Raw genomic sequence first — 20,689 nt, 5'->3', positions numbered from 1 at the left:
TCTTTTGCATATCTTTGAATAGGTACTCGTGACCGCACATATGGTTGCTTGCTCCTGAGTCGAGGTACCACAGAGTGTCATTGTTAATGTTGACTTCATCTTGAGCCATCAAGAGAACACCTTCATTCGTTTCGACTTCCAAGGCTAGGTTGGTTGTTTCTTCTATCTTTATATCAGCACGACAATCTTTTGCAAAATGCCCTACTTTTCCACAATTGTAACATTTGCCAGAGTTACAATCCTTCGCATAGTGACCATATTTGTGACATTTGTAGCACTCGATGTTGGAATAATTCGATCGGCTGCCTCTTCCTCTACCACGTCCTCTTCCACGCCAATTTGGTTGGCTCGACTGTTCCTTCTCCTTATAGTACCCTTCATGGTTGCTGCCTTTTCCACCACGACCGTTTCCACGACTTCCACGACCACGCCCTCTATATTGAGAATTTTGATGATAGAGTACCTTTTCGTCTTTGATTGACGCCTTGGTTTGAAGTGCTTGCTCGAGTATTTCCTCCTTCTTCTTCTTCTTTCGTTGCTCGTGTGCCTCGAGAGAACCGGCGAGCTCGTCGACTGTGAGCGTCGCAAGGCCCTTTGACTCTTCTATCGCGCACACAATACTCTCAAAATTGTCTGTTAATGTTCTCAAAATCTTCTCCACAACTCGTGCATCGGTAAGAGTTTCACCGTTTCGGTTGAGTTGATTCACCACAGCCTGTACACGCGTGATGTAGTCAGATACACTTTCTGACTCCATTATCTTCATGTTCTCCAACTCGCAACGCAGAGTTTGTAGACACACTTGCTTAACTCGGTCAGCTCCTTTGAACACCTTCTCCAATATGTCCCATGCTTCCTTTGAAGTGGACGCACCAGCAATCTTCTCAAAAATTGCCTCATCAACAGCTCTATACAACATGTACAAAGTTGCCTTATCTTTCGATCGCATCTCTTTCAATGCCTTGGTTTGAGCTGCCGTATAACCCGTAGTATTTGTTGGTTCTTCAAAACCTTCTTCGACCACCTCCCATGAATCCTGAGAACTGAGAAGAGCTTTCATTTGAATGCTCCATTTGTCATATCTGGTCGCCTTCGTTAACCGTGGTAGCGGTATTTGACCCGTCACATTCGCCATTGGCTCTTGATACCAAATTGTAAAAAAACAAAACAGACAATCACTCACACTTGAATTTCTCTAAAGAAACACTCTTCTTTGTAATTCTCTTTATTGTATTTCTTTCTTTGGGTGCATCTTACAATTGAGAGAGCATCCTATTTATAGGCTTTAGGAAGCTCTTCTAGAAAAGTCTTCATTATGGCCTTAAAACTCCACTAACAACACAATTAAAATCTCACTCACAAATTTTGACCTTTTACATATCCAAACTCCCATTCTACTCTTTTCTAGTAACTTCTAACTTTAAAAACCACAAATTACATTAAAGTTTATTCAACACCACCATTGATAAGCAGCTATAGCATTAATCGCATCAACAAATGTATTGACTTCACTCTCACAACTGCCATGTCAAGTGTTGGAAAATCTCCATCTCAATATCATAACCAAATAACATAGTTTACAAGTAAAAGAGCTTAAATCCTCAAATTTAACCATGGAATCTATATAATGATCAAACAGAAGAATGCTTTGCTTACACAACATCCATTATTTGCTCTGAAGCTATATGTGGCAGATGCCAGGGTTCACTGAAAGTATTAGGTCCCATAAAGTACATTCTGTGAACATGACTCTGGGACTCCTCAACTCTATTTGTCTCCAACACCTATGCAACACGTTGTCATCATGCCAATAATAAAAAATCTTGAAAATAAACAGCGTGGTGAGGTAGGTCATTAACCGGACAATGGCATCCAGTAGTATTTTTGTAAGTCCCAGCAGGACATTCCTGGAGGCAAGCAAGAAATATAAAAGCCTGTGAGTATAAACTTCAGAAGTACAGGCATCAGCTAAGTCATCAAAAACGGAAAGCAAGAAAGTAGCAATAGAACATGAGACAAAAAGGAAAAACAGAGCTTCTATTATGTTGAGTAACACTACTAGTCCAGTAATCTCAAAGCAGTGGTTAGTCCGGGTTCATATGAAGCTGTAACCCAGTCAAATGGTTCACCAGCAGCACCCAGATAGCCTCACCAATTTTGATGTAGCCAAATCAGAATAGGCTCAGGCAAAACATGATGAACCAAAACCTTGCAACTATGACATTGCAACAAAACAAACTTAAATGTTTTCATCATTTAAACATTAGTAGCCAAAGGTTGCATGTAACTTAAATGGGCACTGGGTTCTACTAAGCGGAGTTGAAGCCAAAACTAAGGTTGACATCTTTAATTGAAAATCTGCAGCAAATCTAGCACTTTCAACTACCAATATGCCATTAGAGTTCATTATTAGAACATTTAGTTACACAGATCTAGTCTTGTATTTTGTTTATAGTTACACAGAATCCTTTCAACACCAACACCAAATTACTATCATAACACCCTTAACCTTTTTGAAGACATTCTTTTTTTCCAACCTTATGTACAGCTTCAAAGCAGCAGCACTGAGCTAGAAATAGTAAAAAATACAATATATTTTTTGGCACAGTAGAAAGATTGAGAAAAGAAAAGACAAGCCCGCAAAGCCTTTCAAAACTGCAAAGGTAAAAATTCCACAAAGTAATAAATTGTAAGAGTCTTACGCAATGCTAAAGCTTTGTAAATGAAATGACTCCAAGAAATGTTTTTAACAAAAGAAAAAGGCCATGTAATATCGAATGATGAGTGGAAAACATAAATATTGAAAGATCTGCAGATTTTTGGGGGTGACATGTATATATAATCAGAAACTTGATATATTTTCATTAATAATAAAAATAATCATCCTTTTGATGGGAAAAATGCACGCGGAAGCAATACACACAATCACGAATCAACTGCAGAAAAATAAACAACACAAGATACAAGATTTAACGTGCATCCATACAGGCAACTATTAGGTTTACATTATATCCTATTGCACACCAATTACAAGTACAATAATCTCTTTAAATAAAGATAAATAGAGATAATAAAGGGACACAATGATTAAGCTCACTCACTAAAACATGGTGTCTACTCAGCCCAACCCAATTGGTCCTGGCTTCATACCCAACAATCTCCCACTTGAAGTCATGGAACAATGTTTACCTGCGCTTCAACTGTGTACATGGTGTCTTGTTAGCCCAACCCAATTGGTCTTGTCAGCCCAACCCAATTGGTCTTGACTTCATACCCAACAATCTCCCACTTGAAGTCACGGAACAATGTTCACCTGCGCTTCAACTGTGTACATGTACTTCTGTAATCTGTCGACGAAACTCAATGTTCCACCACTACCACTAGTTGTCACAAGCCTTCTTAATCATTTTGAAAACTTCGTTAAAACTCCCCTGAGTTCCAACACGTCAGTCACTGACCCGTTCTCTGTTCCTATCGACTCTCACTTACAGGAACTGTCGGATCCTGGAACAACCTGAGAACAAACACTCTCCATATTCCCGTTCTCTGTTCCTACTAACTCCCACCTATAGGAACTGCCAGATCCTGGAACAACCTGAGAACAAACACTCTCCATATTCAACAAGAAATTTTCTAGAGAAGTTTCAACCGCTGGAATACTGGTTCTCCTAACCCACTGTCGTCTAGGAACCTCAGCTGAAGCACAACCCGTGCTCCCACTGCCATAAGTACCTCTGATTGGTCTACCTGAACCTTTCCATGCTCGTTCATCCTGAATCTGACCTGTGGCTCTGGGTTTCTCTTTTGTAAAGACAACCCTCTTCTGCCCACGAGATTCTGTGAACCGGACTTTGTTTATCTTCTGAACTGGGATGGTCACTCCCTCAGACACGGTAATCTGACTATATATAACGAACCTCTCTTTCTTCCGCAGGCCATGACAAGATTTCCCTTGACGACCTTCCACTGCTGATTTCCGAACTTCACTTCATGTCCCTGTTTGTCCAACTGCCTAACAAAAATCAAACTTTTCGTCAAGCTTGGAGCAACTCTGACATCCTTCAAAGTCCAAAAACCAACTGGTGTCTTCAACACTATGTCACCCATGCCCGTAACATCAAGAGTTCTGTTATCTGCTAGTCTTACCTTTCCAAAGTCTCCAATAACTAGATTCTGCAATGCTTCAGAATCCATGACACAGGAATCCACACTGCTATCCGCGCAACAGACTAAAATGTCCTCGTCCGCGAAGTCTTCTGCATTGTTGACTTATTTATCATTTGGGCATTGATTCCTGAAATGCCCCACGTCCTTACAGTTCCAACATGTTACACTTGAGCAATCCTGAGTCTTTGACTGACTCCTTCTTTTGTTCTTGCTCCCACTATCTCTGATATTTTTCTTACCTCTAATGACATATAGCGATTCACTAGATAATTCCCTATAACTCCTTCTTCGGACATCCTCGCCAAGAATGAGATCACAAATTTTCTCAAAAGTGAATCCATCGGATCCCGCTGAACTGTAACTACTGTAACCATTCCGGACCAACTGTCAGGCAAAGAAGCAGTAGTAAAGCTTGAACTTCATCATCGAACTTAATGCCCACTGACATAAGTCTGGCTAAGATCAAATTCGTTTTATTGATGTGCTCAGTAACTGAACTCGCAAATCCTCAATTTGCATTTTCCACCAACTGAAATTTGTACCATCGAATTTTCAATTCAGAACTTCCCTTCTTCTGCCATCTCAAATGACTAGACGAGATACTCAGTACAACTAATTTCAGATCTTGGCAATCCTTTTTTTTTTAAATCAAGACCACAAAAATTGCACCACCCAAAATCACTCACCAACAGACCTGGTCGCAGTCCCCACTACACTGGCGCTCCGCACCACCACCGTCGCTGGTCACCGCTGTTGTGAAGCAGATCTGGGAGCCTCTCCTTGCACCGCTGTGAAACCCTAAGCCTCGGGACGCTGTTGCAGCCCCTGCGAAACCCTAGCTTTAGGATGCTGCTGCCGCCTCTGTGAAACCCTAGCTTTGGAACACTGCTGCCGCCTCTGCGAAACCCTAACTTTGGGACGCTACTGCAAACGCAATTTCCACGTCTCGTCGATTAATTTCTGCTGATCGGATCTCTAGTATGTAAACAAACCAAAGCTCTTGATACCACTTGATGGGAAAAATGCACGCGGAAGCAATACACACAATCACGAATCAACTGCAAAAAAAATAAACAACATAAGATTTAACGTGGTTCGGTCGCCAACTGCAACCTACATCCACACGGGCAACTATTAGGTTTACATTATATCCTGTTGCACACCAATTACAAGTATAATAATCTCTCTTTAAATAGAGATAAATAGAGATAATAAAGGGACATAATGATTAAGCCCACTCACTAAAACATGGTGTCTACTCAGCCCAACCCAATTAGTCCTGGCTTAATACCCAACACCTTTCCCCTATCATAATGAAGATAAAATAATAAAGTTATGAAATTTCCATTATAACACGAATAAAAGGCAAAAAGGCAGAAACTGAAATGAAATAGGGACAGAAAATAGAAACTTCAACGAAAGAAAAAGTTGATAAATTAAAACAAAAAATATGATATTTTTAAGTTTTCAGAAGTTAGGGACTACAATCACCCCCTGAAGCTGAACATAGTTCCCTTCCAATCCCAAGAGAAGCATGTCACGTGTTCTAATGAGGGGAATCATTACCATTAGCATATACAATCTAATATTGGTTAAAGATTTTATTTAAAGATTTTTACATTGCCAATTTATTAGAAATCATCCTCGATATGACTTTCATTGCAATTATCACAAAAGTAAACAATGAAATCATACGTGACAATTCATGATTCACATTGTTACTATTCCAATTAAATTATTGAAATTACAAGCTAAAACTTATTAAGTTTAAAACACCAAAGCAAACAATATATAAAAAAGGCATCTTCTAATTACAACCCTCACATCCAACAAAAAGAAATACATTAGCCAAAAAGGATTAACAGAAAAAGTTTGTTACAAATCCACAGACCTCAAACGTTTCAAGATCTGAAATGAGTGATGACCACTCCACTGGGAGTGTTGTCCTATGCTAGAGCAGTCCTTTGGAGACCAATTTAAAGGGTTTGACAAGAGTAGAAAGGCCAAAAGTGATAATTGGCAATTATCATGTGCAGCAGGGTGCATAGATCTTTAAGGGTGTTTCATTGCCCTTAAATAAATGGGGTTTATGTTCTTATCTTCTCTCATGAGTTCTTCCCAAGGCTGTTTCAAGTAGCATCCATGGGCTTCCCATTGTTCCTTTATATATTTTTGCTTCTTTTTTATTTTAAAACTTTTTTCAGATCTTGAGGATGCCTTGTCCTTGTTCCAAATGGACTTATCTCTTTGATCATACTTCATTTTCTAACCGAGAGAAAAAAATAGTTAACTGCCTTCTCATTATATTATTCTCTGCATCGATGCCCACCTAAGAAGCCTGTACCAAGATGATAGGGAAAAAAAAACTATAAAAATATATTCCTTTGAAGATACAGAGAAACAATAGATATAAAATAAACAAAAAAAAAATGGAACAAAAAAAACATCAATGGCAATTAAAAGCTATTTAAGAAATAGCAAAGATAACATCAGATACTGGTGACAACTTATTTTTGGTTAAAAATGCAGCTATGTTGACTGAAAAAACTAACCGACTACATGCTCAATAATTATGCAAAATCAGAACAAAAATAATATTGAAATAGAAATACCTGGTTAACAGATAATACAAACACAAGAATACGAATAAAAGAATAAATTTAGTGGCAATCAACGTTTTCCATTATTCATAAAGAAACATTAACTAGCCCCTAACATAAACTTTGGCTTACCTATGATACCACCTCCAGCTGAGATATAAGTAGAGTTGCCACTTCCACCTCCACTACCAAGTTCACAGGGCAGGTTTGCATCCCATTATGAACTGCACCTTCAACATGATCATCATTATACCATGCATCCCCACCATCATCACCATGCCCACCACCACTGCCAATACCATTACTTAGAATATTTCCATGGCCCAAACCACTAGTACAGCCTGCAAATTTTTTTACACAATCAATTTAGGAAATCCAGATACTAGAATTCAAAAGTGACAACCACCACACACACAACAAATAAGCATACCCATTCCAGAGGCAGATATTATGCCAGAAGATTCAACACTTATGGTCCTGCTGACCCGGTGGAAATGAACAACAGAACCTTCTATAAGGCCTTCAACAAGGATATCCTCGACTCTGCAGATCTAGAAAGGTAACATACAAAATTTTCAAGTTTCAAATGTGGATATATATAAGCACAACCAAATGTATTACACCATCAATACTTCATAAAGCACCTCAAGTGTGAAAGACAGAGAAGAGTTCACATTGCAATCTTGAGGGGTGAAGTAATTCATAGGGGCAATCTTCATCGTCACTGTCAATCATAAATATGGAAATTTAGAAGAACTACACACAAAAAGTGGAGAATGAGAAATCACCTAATAATATTTTGACAACATCCAAACATACACATCATTAGTTGTTGCATTCTTCAATGGACCACGCAACACAGATCCAGGCCCAACCTATAAAAAATGTAAAAAAACAAACTCAAGTTGTAGGAGCTAAGGCCAAATAATGCTCAACCGAAACATAAGCACAAAAAGTATTATCATCATTGGTTAATGTCCAAAACAACCAAGTTACCACATTGGTTTCATTTAAAAGATGGAATTAACAATAATCAAAGTGCTGCGAAAACCAAAAGCATCAGAAGAGTGCAACTGCGCCACCAAAAGAATAGCACAAGGGACAAAAAAAAAGTCCATTGCACCTCAAATAAAGCCCAAGATCTTGGCATGGTGTAAAGAGAGAAGATATCCGTGCTCAGTAGTCATAATGATATTTTCTTCAGATTCTGCATTCATCTTATGTTTAACATAACACAAAAGTTTCTTTGTGTTAGCAATAGAAATTTTAGAAGGTGTATCACTAGGTTACAAATGATAAATGTTAATTGAAGGGATATATCTTCATATTTTTAGTGGCTAAAACGCCCTATAGTTTTAGTCACTAAAAATAAAATAAAAATAAGAAACGTGTTACAAATTAATTTGAAAAGATTAGTGAAAAAAAAGTTAGTCTAGTGAAAAAGAAATGAGATCTCCTAATTCATATAAATAAAGACAGATCAGATGGGAAAATCAAGTGTTTAAAAGGCGGTAAAATTACACAGATTGGTGGTGAAAATAAACAATGTCTTACATGAATACTATAAAATAGGGATAAAAACCAATCGCTGTGAATCCTGGTCCTGATAAATTAAGTAGACCCTGTCCATTAACTCCAAGGTTTGCATTAAAATGTATCACGGAATCAGCAAATAACACTGTAACATTGACTATTGGCAAAATAAAAAATTAGTGCAGCCTATATATTATATGCTCGTTATGTTTACTATGTTCTACAGCACAGTTCAACGATGGATCATATACAGAAGCTCATTCCAATTACCTTCATTACACAATCACTCATCAACCGTTCTTCAGCTAATAACTCAAACTCTGATGTTGCGTAGTGTCGTAGACCAAAGCTCAACACTATGACATACATAACCCACACGCACTTCATGTGCACGATTGCATTGATACTCTACAAAAAATAATGAGAAGTGGAAACATTACCTGTTTCCTGTAGATCTTTTCTTCAAGAGTTCCGCACATCATCAGTCTATATACAATGACATCTTTCTTTTGACCAATTCGATATGCAAGGTCAAAACTTTGATTATCCGTACTGGTAAAAACATAAAATCATAAAATCATAGTTCTTTAAAAGCAACATGAGCAAATTCCCTCCCACGAGGGATGAACCAAATTGTAAATTTTTGGTGAAAAATAAATCCAAATATTTAAATCCGATCCATAACCATACTAATCAATATCACTTTCAATCTATTTTAATAAAACAATTTCAAATCAAAATCCATATTTCCATTCAATTGGATGAAAATATTATTTTAAAAATAGATAAACACAAAGCATATTTATATGTATAAAGGGAAAAAAAACAAAAAATTTCAATAAGAACCACCAAACACTTGTATCCTCTCTTATTGAACCATGTTTTTAGTAATCACTGTACACGGGTATTTTCCTCTCCCAAAATTAATAATTTATATTTTGAATTCTTTAATTACAAAATATAACCAATATAATTCAAATAAAACTTCATTTAAAATTATCATATAATAGTCCAATTTTAATATTAATTTTATCCAAATTAAATTGATATAGATTTAATCTAATTTAAATCCAAACATAAACTAAATTCAAAATATCTAAATTAATTTGATCCAATTAAATAGATGTAAATTTCAAATTTCAAATGCAATCAATTATATTGGATTTGGATTGAGTTTTTAAAAGAATCTCCCTGTATACCCGTAGCAAATTGTTAGAAAAGAAAAACAATAGGTTAAGTTAACCAGGACTAGCTTATTAGCTTAATCTTATTGGATTGGATGTGTTCTCGAATGGAGATTGGAGCACAGAGAACTATTGAAATTACTTTTTTTCTTCTTTAGTATTGTACTTCAACTTTCCTCCTTACTAGCTCCTTCCTCATCTTTACTCATCGTACCTATTTGTCTTCTCGTTTTGGGGTGATCCAACCCTTATACATGAAACTCAACCTCTCTGTTTTCTCGTAACACAAGTTCAGATGGTACCTGTATATGATGACGTACCTGAATCTTGGAATATGTCTTATTTATATTACCTTAGTGAGACTTTCCTTATTGGGCCAGATTAGGGAGTTGGACCGCCCCGTGTTTGGCCTGTCCCATGCTAGAAGTACGGACTCATTTTACTGGCCCGCTCCGCATAAGAAGTAACCCACGAGTTTAGGGTCACCCCGCATAAGATTTTTATTTTTATTTTCAAAAATTAAAATTTCATTAATGATAAAAAAAATATTATTCCTACTACTGAAAAATTAAAATTCAAGTATGAGAGTTGTTAGAAGGCTTGATTGAAAATAATTAAAGCTTTGTTTTGCATTTATTTTTTCCTTTTTAATGAAAAAGACTAATTTTTTAACTATCCTATTGAAATCTCTTCTTTATATTATTTTTTTATTAACAAATTTTAAATATAAGACTTTACTTAAAACTAAATTCATTGTCACTCTTAATACTAACTCCTTTAGATGATTAAAATAAAACATTATTTTTTTAGTAATTTAATTCAATTTTTTAAAATAAAATAAAATAAAGATCACACTGCAATAATGGGTGAATGGGGTATGATATTAATATCTTTTTTATTTACGCGGGCCAGCAGGCCAACCTGCCTTGCCCCGTTGTTGGCCCATGCGGGCTGACAGGTTATGCAGGGTGGACCAAGCGAATCAATAGGCTATATTAGTGAGTCCGGCCCGCACCTTTTGGTGACGTGTCAGGACCGACCCACATGGCCTGCCCTAGATTACCACCTATATGTTTTGGAAAATACTGTACTGACTGAATGGGAAGGATTATATGTTTTCTTTTTTCTTCTCCTTTTTCATTAATGAAGAGCCCTTAGTGCCTATTTGGTTTGAGAAAATATTTTCATTTTCGATTTCATGTTTTATGCATATAATTGTATAAATGCCTTTTTTCTATTTTTTTATTGTCTTCAAAGATTTGTGTGGGAATAGGTGAAAATAACTTTTTTTTTTTCAAAAGAAATAAAAACAGAAAACCTTTTATTAGACTAAACATGTCCTTGTCTTCCAAATTAATTTTAATTTTTTTATCCTTGCCTTACCACAAACACTTTTGAATAAGAATGGTGAAACTAGGTCTCTAATGACAAGATAATAAACTATATAGGAACCTTATGTTACCAATTAGGTGAAATTCTTGTATAAGCTTATGTATCATACTCTTGTATAAGCTTATGTATTGCGCCAATATGTTTTTCCCTTTTGTTTTCAGAATGAAACAGGCATCCATCTTATCAGATTGCTTTTGTTTTTCTACTTCAGAAACTGCTACAGGAAGCAAAAAGGAAACTTGGGGAGATTTTATCTGCATTTGAATTTCTGGATGTTCAGTCTATGAATTTGGTAATCTCAAGTGATACCATAGTGAAATTAATCTGTGTGGTAGTTGCTACTTATAAATGCATTTAAGTTTTTTTTATGCATGCTCATATGCTAAAACTTGATATAAATTTTGTTTAATGTTAACTTTGTGCTTGATATTATCAGCAAGCCCTGTACAAGAGTGCAAATGATACTTTAGCAATCCCGTGTCTTAGAAATTGATTACTATGCATAAGCATGTAATTGTGTCTTTTGTGTATTCTGAATGTGTTATATAGAAAAAGGTTAGCATTGATGGTGAGTGAGGATGAGATGTTTGGCACGGGAGTAAGAAATAGAGTAATAACTATCACATAATGTACACAATCTACAAATTCAAAGTTGCATGTCTTGTAGTGATTTAATACTTAGTAGATACAAATGGAAGATAAAGACTATAGATAAAAGTGGTAGTGGGTCTTATTGATGAAATTGCATTTTGGTTGGAGTTTTAGTATTTTTCCTACTTTTTTTTTATTGGATTTAACATCTCAAATACTTAAAGTTCGCATATACTTATTATGTAGAAAGTCATGCATGTGTTCCCTTTTTGTCACTTGCATAATGTCATGTGTTAGAAGAGAATATAAGACTTAGAATATAAGACTTACATAAACTAAGAGGGGAGTGAATTGATTTTAAAATTTTTTTTGAAAAGATTTACCCTTTTTTCAAGTTTTTTAAAATTGTTTCAGTTTGAAAAAATGAATGCAATTGATTTGGGAATTAAGATTGATAAAAAAATTGGTAAACAACAAGATAAAGAAGATAGAAGAAGAAAAATAATTTCACAAAAAATTGATACCGACTCAAATCACAAATGATCCTACATCCAGTCTTAGTTATTCAACCTTAAAATAGCTTAAAAATCCACTATTTTTTAAATACTTGTACAAGCACTCACCAAAAGCAAAACAAACACACGCAAGTAGTGCAAGATCAACACTTGAACACACACAAGAGGATGCGTTCTACCCTTGGGACAATCCAAGAGGATACCAACCCAATCAACTCAAAAAAAGAAAAAATGTATCAGAAATTTCGCAGTAGAAGCAATTGACAAGACAATTTCAGCATTTCAGCAGCACAACACAACCTTTTGAAATTGTAATCTTGAATTGAAAACAGCTCAAATGAGCTCAATGAATTCGCTTTTTAAAGTAATATTATAGATATGTAAGAGTGAATCCAAGTTCTATTTATAGAGTTCAGAAAACGCTAATTAAAAGAGTTCATAAAAGGTATGTAAGAGTGAGTCCAAGTTCTATCTGTTTTGTTAACTGATTCAATCAGTGATGGAAACCGTCCAGTCTCATACAACCATATAATAAGGAGGATGAAGACCTAGAGGTTGTTTATTGATTTAATTGCAAGTATGGGTCTAATTAGACTTTTGTTTATATTTGTAGGCCCAAATCAAGAGGATAGCTCTAGGTTGAAGAAATATGCAAACATATTCAAGAAGACCTTCAATTCATCAAAGCATAAAGCCTAAGCCCAAATACAAGTTCAAGCTTCAGCTCAAGCCCAACACATAGAAGATCCGGGCCAACTACAAGAGCTATGGTTAGAAGAATTCAAGAGGATTGGAACACTTCTACTGATGGCAGAGAAACGTTCTTCTATATGTTCAAAATGCCATAAGCTTAGTGTAAAGTAGAATTTATTTACTGTCAAAATTAGAATAGGAAATTACTGTAAATTTTCTTAGAATTTAATTTTGGCACATAAAATCAACCTAGGTTAATTTAGAGTTTCTAAAACCTTTAAATTCACCTAGGCCGGTTTTAAGCAAGGTAAAAGAGTACACAATTAACACATGCTCCATGTGTTAAATGTGTTGCACGGCTACCTCCACATGATCCATATGAAACATGTGCTATAAAGCTTTTCAACACATGTTAAATATGTTTCATATGATCCATGTGCCTAGATGCATTAGGTGGACATTCCAAAGCTATTTCTCTTGCATTTGAATTTTACTTGATCGGTCCTCCATTGCTATAAAAGGAGGAGCCTACTGTTGGGAAAAACGGGTAATTTTCCCACTAAAACAAAACCCTAACAGAGTTACCTGACAAATAATATTGAATAAACAGAGCGGAATAATAAAAGAGATAAAGAGGAAAAAACACACCAAAAAATTGTTAACGGAGTTCGACCAATTTAGCCTAATCTCCGAACACCGCAGAAACAACTCACTTTTATTATTATGAGAGAAGATATTACAAATTGAGATATCTAACAGTGAAGGAGGAGAGGTTAATTTATAACCCTCAAACCTCCTCCCAAACAATGAACTCACCGATGTGGGACTTGGGATTAAGCCAAAATCAACAAATCTCCACCTTGACTTAATTTCAAGTTCCACCTAATACAAATCTTCTCAAAACGTAACAAAAACAAACTTTGCAGTGCTTCAAATTTGCGCCTCCGAGCGCCAACTTCAAATGTGCAAGATATTAACCAAGTTTAAACAATGTTCAAACTTGGCCCTTGTAACCACCTTGGTGAGCATATCTGCAGGATTCTCCGTAGTGTGAATCTTCTGGAGAACAATCTCCTCTTCTTCGAGAATCTCACGCAAAAAGTGATAGCGAACATCAATGTGCTTCGTCCGTGCATGAAAGACTTGATTCTTTGCTAAATGAATAGCACTCTGACTGACAGAATATAACTCAAGTTGTTTTTGACCAACTCCCAAGTCTTTAAGCAACCCATGAAGCCAAATTGCTTCCTTCACAGCCTCTGTAATCGCCATATACTCTACCTCTGTCGTAGACAAAGCCACCATAGACTGCAAGGTAGACTTCCAACTAACTGACGCTTTTGCTAAAGTGAACAAATAGCCAGTTGTAGACCTTCGCTTATCCAAATCACCTGCATAATCAGAATCACAATATCCAACTATGCATTGACCAAGTGATTCATCTTGCTCAAATGTCAATCCAACATCTAAGGTATTTTGGAGGTACCGTAGAATCCATCTCACAGCTTGCCAATGTCCCTTGCCTGGATTATGCATGTACCTGCTAACAACACTCACAGCCTGTGAAATATCTGGTCTTGTACACACCATTGCATACATCAAGCTTCCAACTGCATTTGCATATGGGACTTTCGCCATGAATTCTCGTTCTTCATCAGTCGTCGGAGATAAACGGCTACTCAATTTCAAATGAGGAGCAAGTGGGGTACTTACAGGTTTTGTATCTTCGTGTATACCAAAACGTTGTAGTACCTTCTGCAAATACTGCTTCTGTGACAACCAAAGTTTTCCCCTCTCCTTGTCCCTGTTTATCTCCATGCCGAGAATCTTCTTGGCTTCCCCCAAATCCTTCATCTCGAACTCTTTACTCAACTGAGCCTTTAACCTGTCAATCTCAATTTGGCTCTTTGCTGCAATCAGCATATCATCAACATATAAGAGTAAGTAAATGTAGGAACCATCTTCAAGTCTGCGAAAATACACACAGTGATCATATTTGCTTCTCTTGTACTTCTGATCCTTCATGAACTTATCAAATCGTTTGTACCACTGTCTCAGAGATTGTTTCAGTCCGTACAACGATTTGCTAAGTTTACAAACCCAATCTTCTTTACTAGCAACCTTGTATCCTTCTGGTTGAGTCATATAGATTTCCTCCTTCAAATCACCGTGTAGGAACGCGATCTTTACATCAAGTTGAGCTAGCTCCAAATTCAAATGTGCTACCAAGGCCAACAAAATTCGAATGGAGGAATGTTTAACAACTGGAGAAAATACCTCATTATAATCAATTCCCTCCCTCTGAGCAAAGCCTTTAGCAACCAACCTTGCCTTGTAGCGAACATCTTCTTTATTAGGAAATCCTTCTTTCTTTGCAAATACCCATTTGCACCCAATTGCCTTCTTACCTTTTGGTAATTGTGCCAGCTTCCACGTCTTGTTCTTCTTCAAAGACTGCATCTCCTCTTCCATCGCACCTGCCCAATTACCACTCTCTGAACTCAAAATGGCTTCTGGGTAAGTGGATGGAATGTCATCAACAACTAGAAGTGCATAGGCAACCATATCCATGAAACGAGCAGGCTTCTGAATATCTCGTCTTTGTCTTCTAACTGCAATTGGCGCTGATTGTTGTTGAGATTCTTGGGTAGGAACCTCTTCCTCATCCGACTCTTCTTCTGCCATAGGAGAGTCACTTGTGGTATTTCGTGTTGGGATCACCACTATCGGCTCAAACTCCACCTGCTTCCGGGCACACTCCACCTGTTGTGGAGTACTATCAGCTCCTTCTGGATTTACCTTCTTTAACATGGCAGATTCATCAAAGGTAACATCTCTGCTGATAATCGTCTTCTTTGCCTCTAGACACCACAAACGGTATCCCTTCACTCCAGGACTAAAGCCCATGAAAAGAGCCTTCTTTGCCCGTGGATCCAACTTTGATTCAATCACATGATAATATGCAATAGAACCAAAAACATGCAAAGAATCATAATCAGTTGCAGGTTTTCCAGACCATACCTCTAACGGGGTTTTGCCATCTATAGCAGATGATGACAAACGATTGACGAGATGTTGAGCGTATGTCATAGCCTCAGCCCAAAACTCTCTGCCTAACTTAGCATTAGACAACATACAATGAACTTTCTCCACAAGTAGTGTCTTGTTCATACGCTCCGAAACCCCATTCTACTGTGGTGTTTTTCTAACAGTGAAATGTCGAACTATGCCACAATCTTGGCATACCTTCAGGAACGGATCACTCTTGTATTCTCCTCCATTATCTGTTCGGAGAACCTTAATCTTCCTTCCTGTCTGGTTTTCAACTTGAGCTTTCCACTTAAGGAAAATTTCAAGCACATCATTTTTGTTCTTCATAGTAAACACCCAAACTCTCCTGGAAAAATCATCCACAAAAGTGACAAAATAATGCCTACCTCCGATTGACGGAGTCTTGGCAGGTCCCCACACATCTGAATGCACACAATATCTGATTCCACATCACTTTTGCATTCTGCAACATTTGCATCTTGTGGAGCCTTCCCTTTCTTCTGCAGTTTTGGACAGTCTTTCTTCCATTGTCCTTTCTCATGACAGAAAGCACACTCATCTTTGGCAACGGCTCGACCTTTAAACTTAGATCTTCGTCTTCTCCCCTTTGTATGGCTTTGTTGACAACCTCTTGCCACCCATGCTTCTTCTTCTTGATTTGCCATTACAAACTCAAAATATAATATTCAATATTACAAATAATTTCAAACAACCCAAGGCGAACCTTCGGCTCTTGATGCTACCCGACAAATAATATTGAATAAACAGAGCGGAATAATAAAAGAGATAAAGAGGAAAAAATACACCAAAAAATTGTTAACGGAGTTCGGCCAATTTAGCCTAATCTCCGAACACAGCAGAAACAACTCACTTTTATTATTATGAGAGAAGATATTACAAATTGGGATATCTAACAGTGAAGGAGGAGAGGTTAATTTATAACCCTCAAACCTCCTCCCAAACAATGAACTCACAGATGTGGGACTTGGGATTAAGCCAAAATCAACACCTACCTCATGTAAAAACAAGATTAATCATAGAGTGAAATTGCTGCCAAATTTGTGTGCCAATTTGTCACTCTTGTCTACTTCATCTCTAGGATAGACAAGTTTAGTCTTCAACCTTCATCTTCTAAGTGAGCTGGCCGAACCTCTCACCTCCATACTTGTCCTGCACCTTCAAGGCAACCGTGATCTCCATGTGAGAGCCTTGTCCGTGAGCAATCCATGAAAGCTTCCGCAAACTCCACCAAAATTACTCAATTTGGTGAAAGCATGCACTTATCAATCAGAGTACAATATTATATGTCTGCATTGATTACCAACTCAAGATAATCAATTATCCTATTCTGAAACATCCCAAGAACAGTTTAATCGAACATTTAAAGACCTTAATGGATTAACATAGTTATAAAACTTTTTTTTTACATGTTTTTAACTTTTCAAAACAAATTTTCTTTTGATTAATTTTAATATAAATTGTGTACTAAACTGAAAACCTTGTGTGAGAGACTCTCAACCACGTGTAATAAAAACTAAAATACTCAATACATCTTCAACATTAAACATCATCATCAAAACACCTTCTATGGAGTCTTTAACATTGCTGTTCAAATCCAACATCACGATCATGCATAATGTCTGTGGTCAACAGAAGGTAAACGTAGACTTCGATAAACACAACAAAGAAAAACATATTAGGAAGTTCTGGCCAATACTATGATATAGGAATAAAATGCTTTGGGACTTGAGACTTGACTTTGATCTATGGTTTCCAACAATGACCTCCAAACTTGTCTATGTGTTGTCATGGAATTCATTATGAACTTTACGTGAATTGCTTCATAGTATCTGATCATTGTAATATTTACAATTTTCTCCAATCATAACAACTCTAGTAGTTTAGATTTATTTATTTGTTTTGGATTTAGACAAATTACTGCTAAAAAATCCTAGGTCTTACACTGCTGAGAAAATAATCAGAACTTTTTTCTTTTCCCCTTGGTTGGTCCTAGTCATCCTGATTTGATTGGGTTTCTGACAGGTTTTAAATCACCTGGAAGGTGCACGAAATCCAATACCTACGTCATTGCATAACCTTTATGTTCTGATTGAGACAACGGGCAGTGATGAATCTTCTGACAAGTAAAAAGTCTATTCATTTTTTTGTGTGTGCGTGAATAAAAATCCTTGCATTTTAACATGAGGCACTCAGTCATTTAGCAGAGTAAATTACATTGATTTCTGCTGTTCTGACTTTTGATCAATCGTGTACTTCCATTTAAATTGTAATTTAGCAACCTTCAACAAAGATTAGTGTAATTTGTTACCTTACTGGATTTGTTTAATTCTAAATTTTGTTCCTTCTCGTCCCAGCTTTCTACTGGCATTAAAAGCTACTTAAACTTTGGGTGGAAGAATGAATTGCAGAGTCTGATAATTAAGTGATTAGGGGACAGTTATTAGAAATGTCTTATCCTCCGTAATTTCACTTACAGCATCCTGAATTGATCCAAATGAAATTTTCTGTGCTATGAAGTACGAACCTTAAAATTTGTCTGAAAACGTTCCTTAAGTTATTTTCCTGTTTTTTTAGTAATTATTATTTTTATTTAAATTATCAATATGTTATATTCTAAAGTTTTGGGATTTGATTAATATTATTATTAGGTTGTTAAGATTTAATTAGTTAGGATTTTATCATTTATTTAATTAGTTAGGATTTTATTAGGATTTTATTAGGATTTTATTATTTATTTAATTAGTTGGGATTTTATTAGGATTTTATCATTTATTTAATTAGTTAGAATTTTATTGGGATTTTATGATATTTAGTACTCTATAAATAGAGTATTGAACTATTATTTGAGATATGAATAATATATGCAGTTTGTTTCCTTTTCTCAATTCTCTATTATTGTTCTTGTTCTTGGTATAATCGGTTCCCTTTGTCCAAACCCTAATCGTTCTTCGAAATCTCTTACGAGAGGATCTAGACACTTCTACACACGATCGTTCATATCAAAGTATGAGCATGCACTTAAAATACCTTCACATATGATGTGACTTTATTTGGACACCTCCTCCAGACAGAAGCTTGAAGCATTTCTACTTGGTTCCATGGAGAATGAATTGATATCTGATGGTGTTCTTGCACAAGACATAAATCAAGCATCATCATTTTGGCTTCTACGTGAGGTTGACATTTTTCACTCCATTATTATTTTTTTTCAAAAAATGCTTTATCCCTTTTCAAAATTAAGCATATTTCCCTGTCATGTTCTACTTTTCAGTTTTCTTGGCTGGTTTTCTAATTTTTGCAGTCAGTATTTTTACCTTTTTTGAATTCATACTTCCTTTTTGAAAGTGAAAAGGCATGACCAAGTTAGATCAGCTATACACCTCGTATTTGGAATCTTTATACCAATGTCATATGAAGTTATTGTTGTCTACTCACTTTTACTATCCACTTGCTTGGCTGTTAATGCTCTACGGACGGTTTCATCCTAGAGAAGGTTTCATTTCACTTCAAACTTTCTATATCATTTCGTACTATTACTCTTGGAATGAATTTCCTGCTAAATTGATCGTGCTAATATTCTTATTTTTCATTTTATGGGCCAAGTTGATCATATTTGTTCTGATTTCAGCTGTTGTCATTTGACACTTGTGGATGCTTTTTCAGTGTATACTCTTGATGAGATGTACAAAATAGCTAACTGTTTGAACATATTGAGTGGAAGAAACATAACTGCCACGCTGTAGATACTAGATTCATTTTCTTATTTTTCTTAAGGAATTTGAAGAGGATGATTCCTCAACCCCCAAAAGTGTTATTCTTTTGTTTTTTTCTCAGCAATAATTTGTCATCAGTAATTAAATTTCAATTTAATACGAATTTTTAATTGTTTTATGAAAATAATATTGATGAATTTGGTTGTATTAGATTTTATCTAATGATTTCAGGGTATATCAGAGGCATTGATGAAAGCAGGAGCTGTTTACAAGTATGATTTATCAATACCTCTTGAACACATGTACAATCTTGTTGAAGAAATGCGCTCTAGACTAGGTAAGGAACAAACTATAACTTTGCCATGTAGTTATATTTTTGTTTTCTGAGTTTGTGGTATAGTTAAGAAGGAAATTAGCAGACATAATGTAGTAAGTATATGCTTGATTCCTTCATTTGTGTCCTAGAAAGTCTATAGCTTTTATGGAAGATGAGTTATCTCGGGTCACAATCGTGCATAGAGGAATGATATTGTATTTTATTTGTTTATCTGTTATTGAATTGTAGGTAATACAGCTAATGTAATTGGATATGGTCACCGTGGAGATGGAAATTTGCATTTGAACGGTTCTACTCCTCATTATGATGACAAGGTAGCTCTAGCATAGCACACAACTGTTTGGTTATGCAAATTTTCTTTTCATGACATTATCAGTGATAAAATTTGCAGATTTTGTCGTACATTGAACCTTTTGTATACGAGTGGACATCTAAGCACCAAGGGAGTATTAGCGCTGAGCATGGTATTGGACTAATGAAAGCCAACGAGATTTACTACAGCAAGTCACTTGAAACTGTATGTATATTATGTTATTAACTTATTATTGATTCAAGTTGCAGTTTTCTATTTGAAAACGTAAACTTGTGAAATGAATGGATGTCTGAAGTAGTATCAAATTGAACAGGTGCAAGTGATGGCTTCGATCAAGAATTTGATGGACCCCAATCACATACTCAACCCATATAAAGTTCTTCCTCACTCTCCTCACTTCATAAGCTCATCTGCAAAACTTTATGTTTTTGCTCAATTCCTAAAAGTGAGACAATGTTATCAAGTGTTTTGTTACATTGTGACAATAACCAATTATGTTATATGCAGTGAATTCGTAACACTAGTAATATCTTTTCCACCCTTTTCCCCACTCTTTATTAGATTGATTATCTTTCGTAA

General features: G+C 36.0%; 1 protein-coding gene across 1 annotated transcript; it reads left to right on the top strand.

Moving 5' to 3' along the window:
- Nucleotides 1-10,354: 10,354 nt before the first annotated feature.
- Nucleotides 10,355-20,689, top strand: LOC150029059 (D-2-hydroxyglutarate dehydrogenase, mitochondrial-like). The gene is made up of 9 exons (XM_090297909.1): nucleotides 10,355-10,359; nucleotides 11,048-11,168; nucleotides 17,770-17,870; nucleotides 18,815-18,923; nucleotides 19,692-19,797; nucleotides 20,026-20,111; nucleotides 20,189-20,314; nucleotides 20,424-20,555; nucleotides 20,672-20,689. Exons 1-9 carry the CDS (start codon nucleotides 10,355-10,357, stop codon nucleotides 20,687-20,689), a joined length of 804 nt encoding a protein of 267 aa, XP_090154035.1.

This window comes from Phaseolus vulgaris, chromosome 2, assembly GCF_051622355.1.
Source record: "Phaseolus vulgaris cultivar YP4 chromosome 2, ASM5162235v1, whole genome shotgun sequence".
Lineage (NCBI taxonomy): Eukaryota > Viridiplantae > Streptophyta > Magnoliopsida > Fabales > Fabaceae > Phaseolus > Phaseolus vulgaris.
The sequence above is the reverse complement of the archived record's forward strand: the minus strand, read 5'-3'. Positions and strand labels throughout refer to the sequence as shown.

What these genes read in the sequence shown, in the direction of transcription:
- LOC150029059 (XM_090297909.1), top strand. An exon ending in CATTTTGGCTTCTACGTGAG is followed by an intron (nt 18,924 to 19,691) that starts GTTGACATTTTT and finishes TAATGATTTCAG; the next exon opens with GGTATATCAGAGGCATTGAT. An exon ending in CTCCTCATTATGATGACAAG is followed by an intron (nt 20,112 to 20,188) that starts GTAGCTCTAGCA and finishes TAAAATTTGCAG; the next exon opens with ATTTTGTCGTACATTGAACC.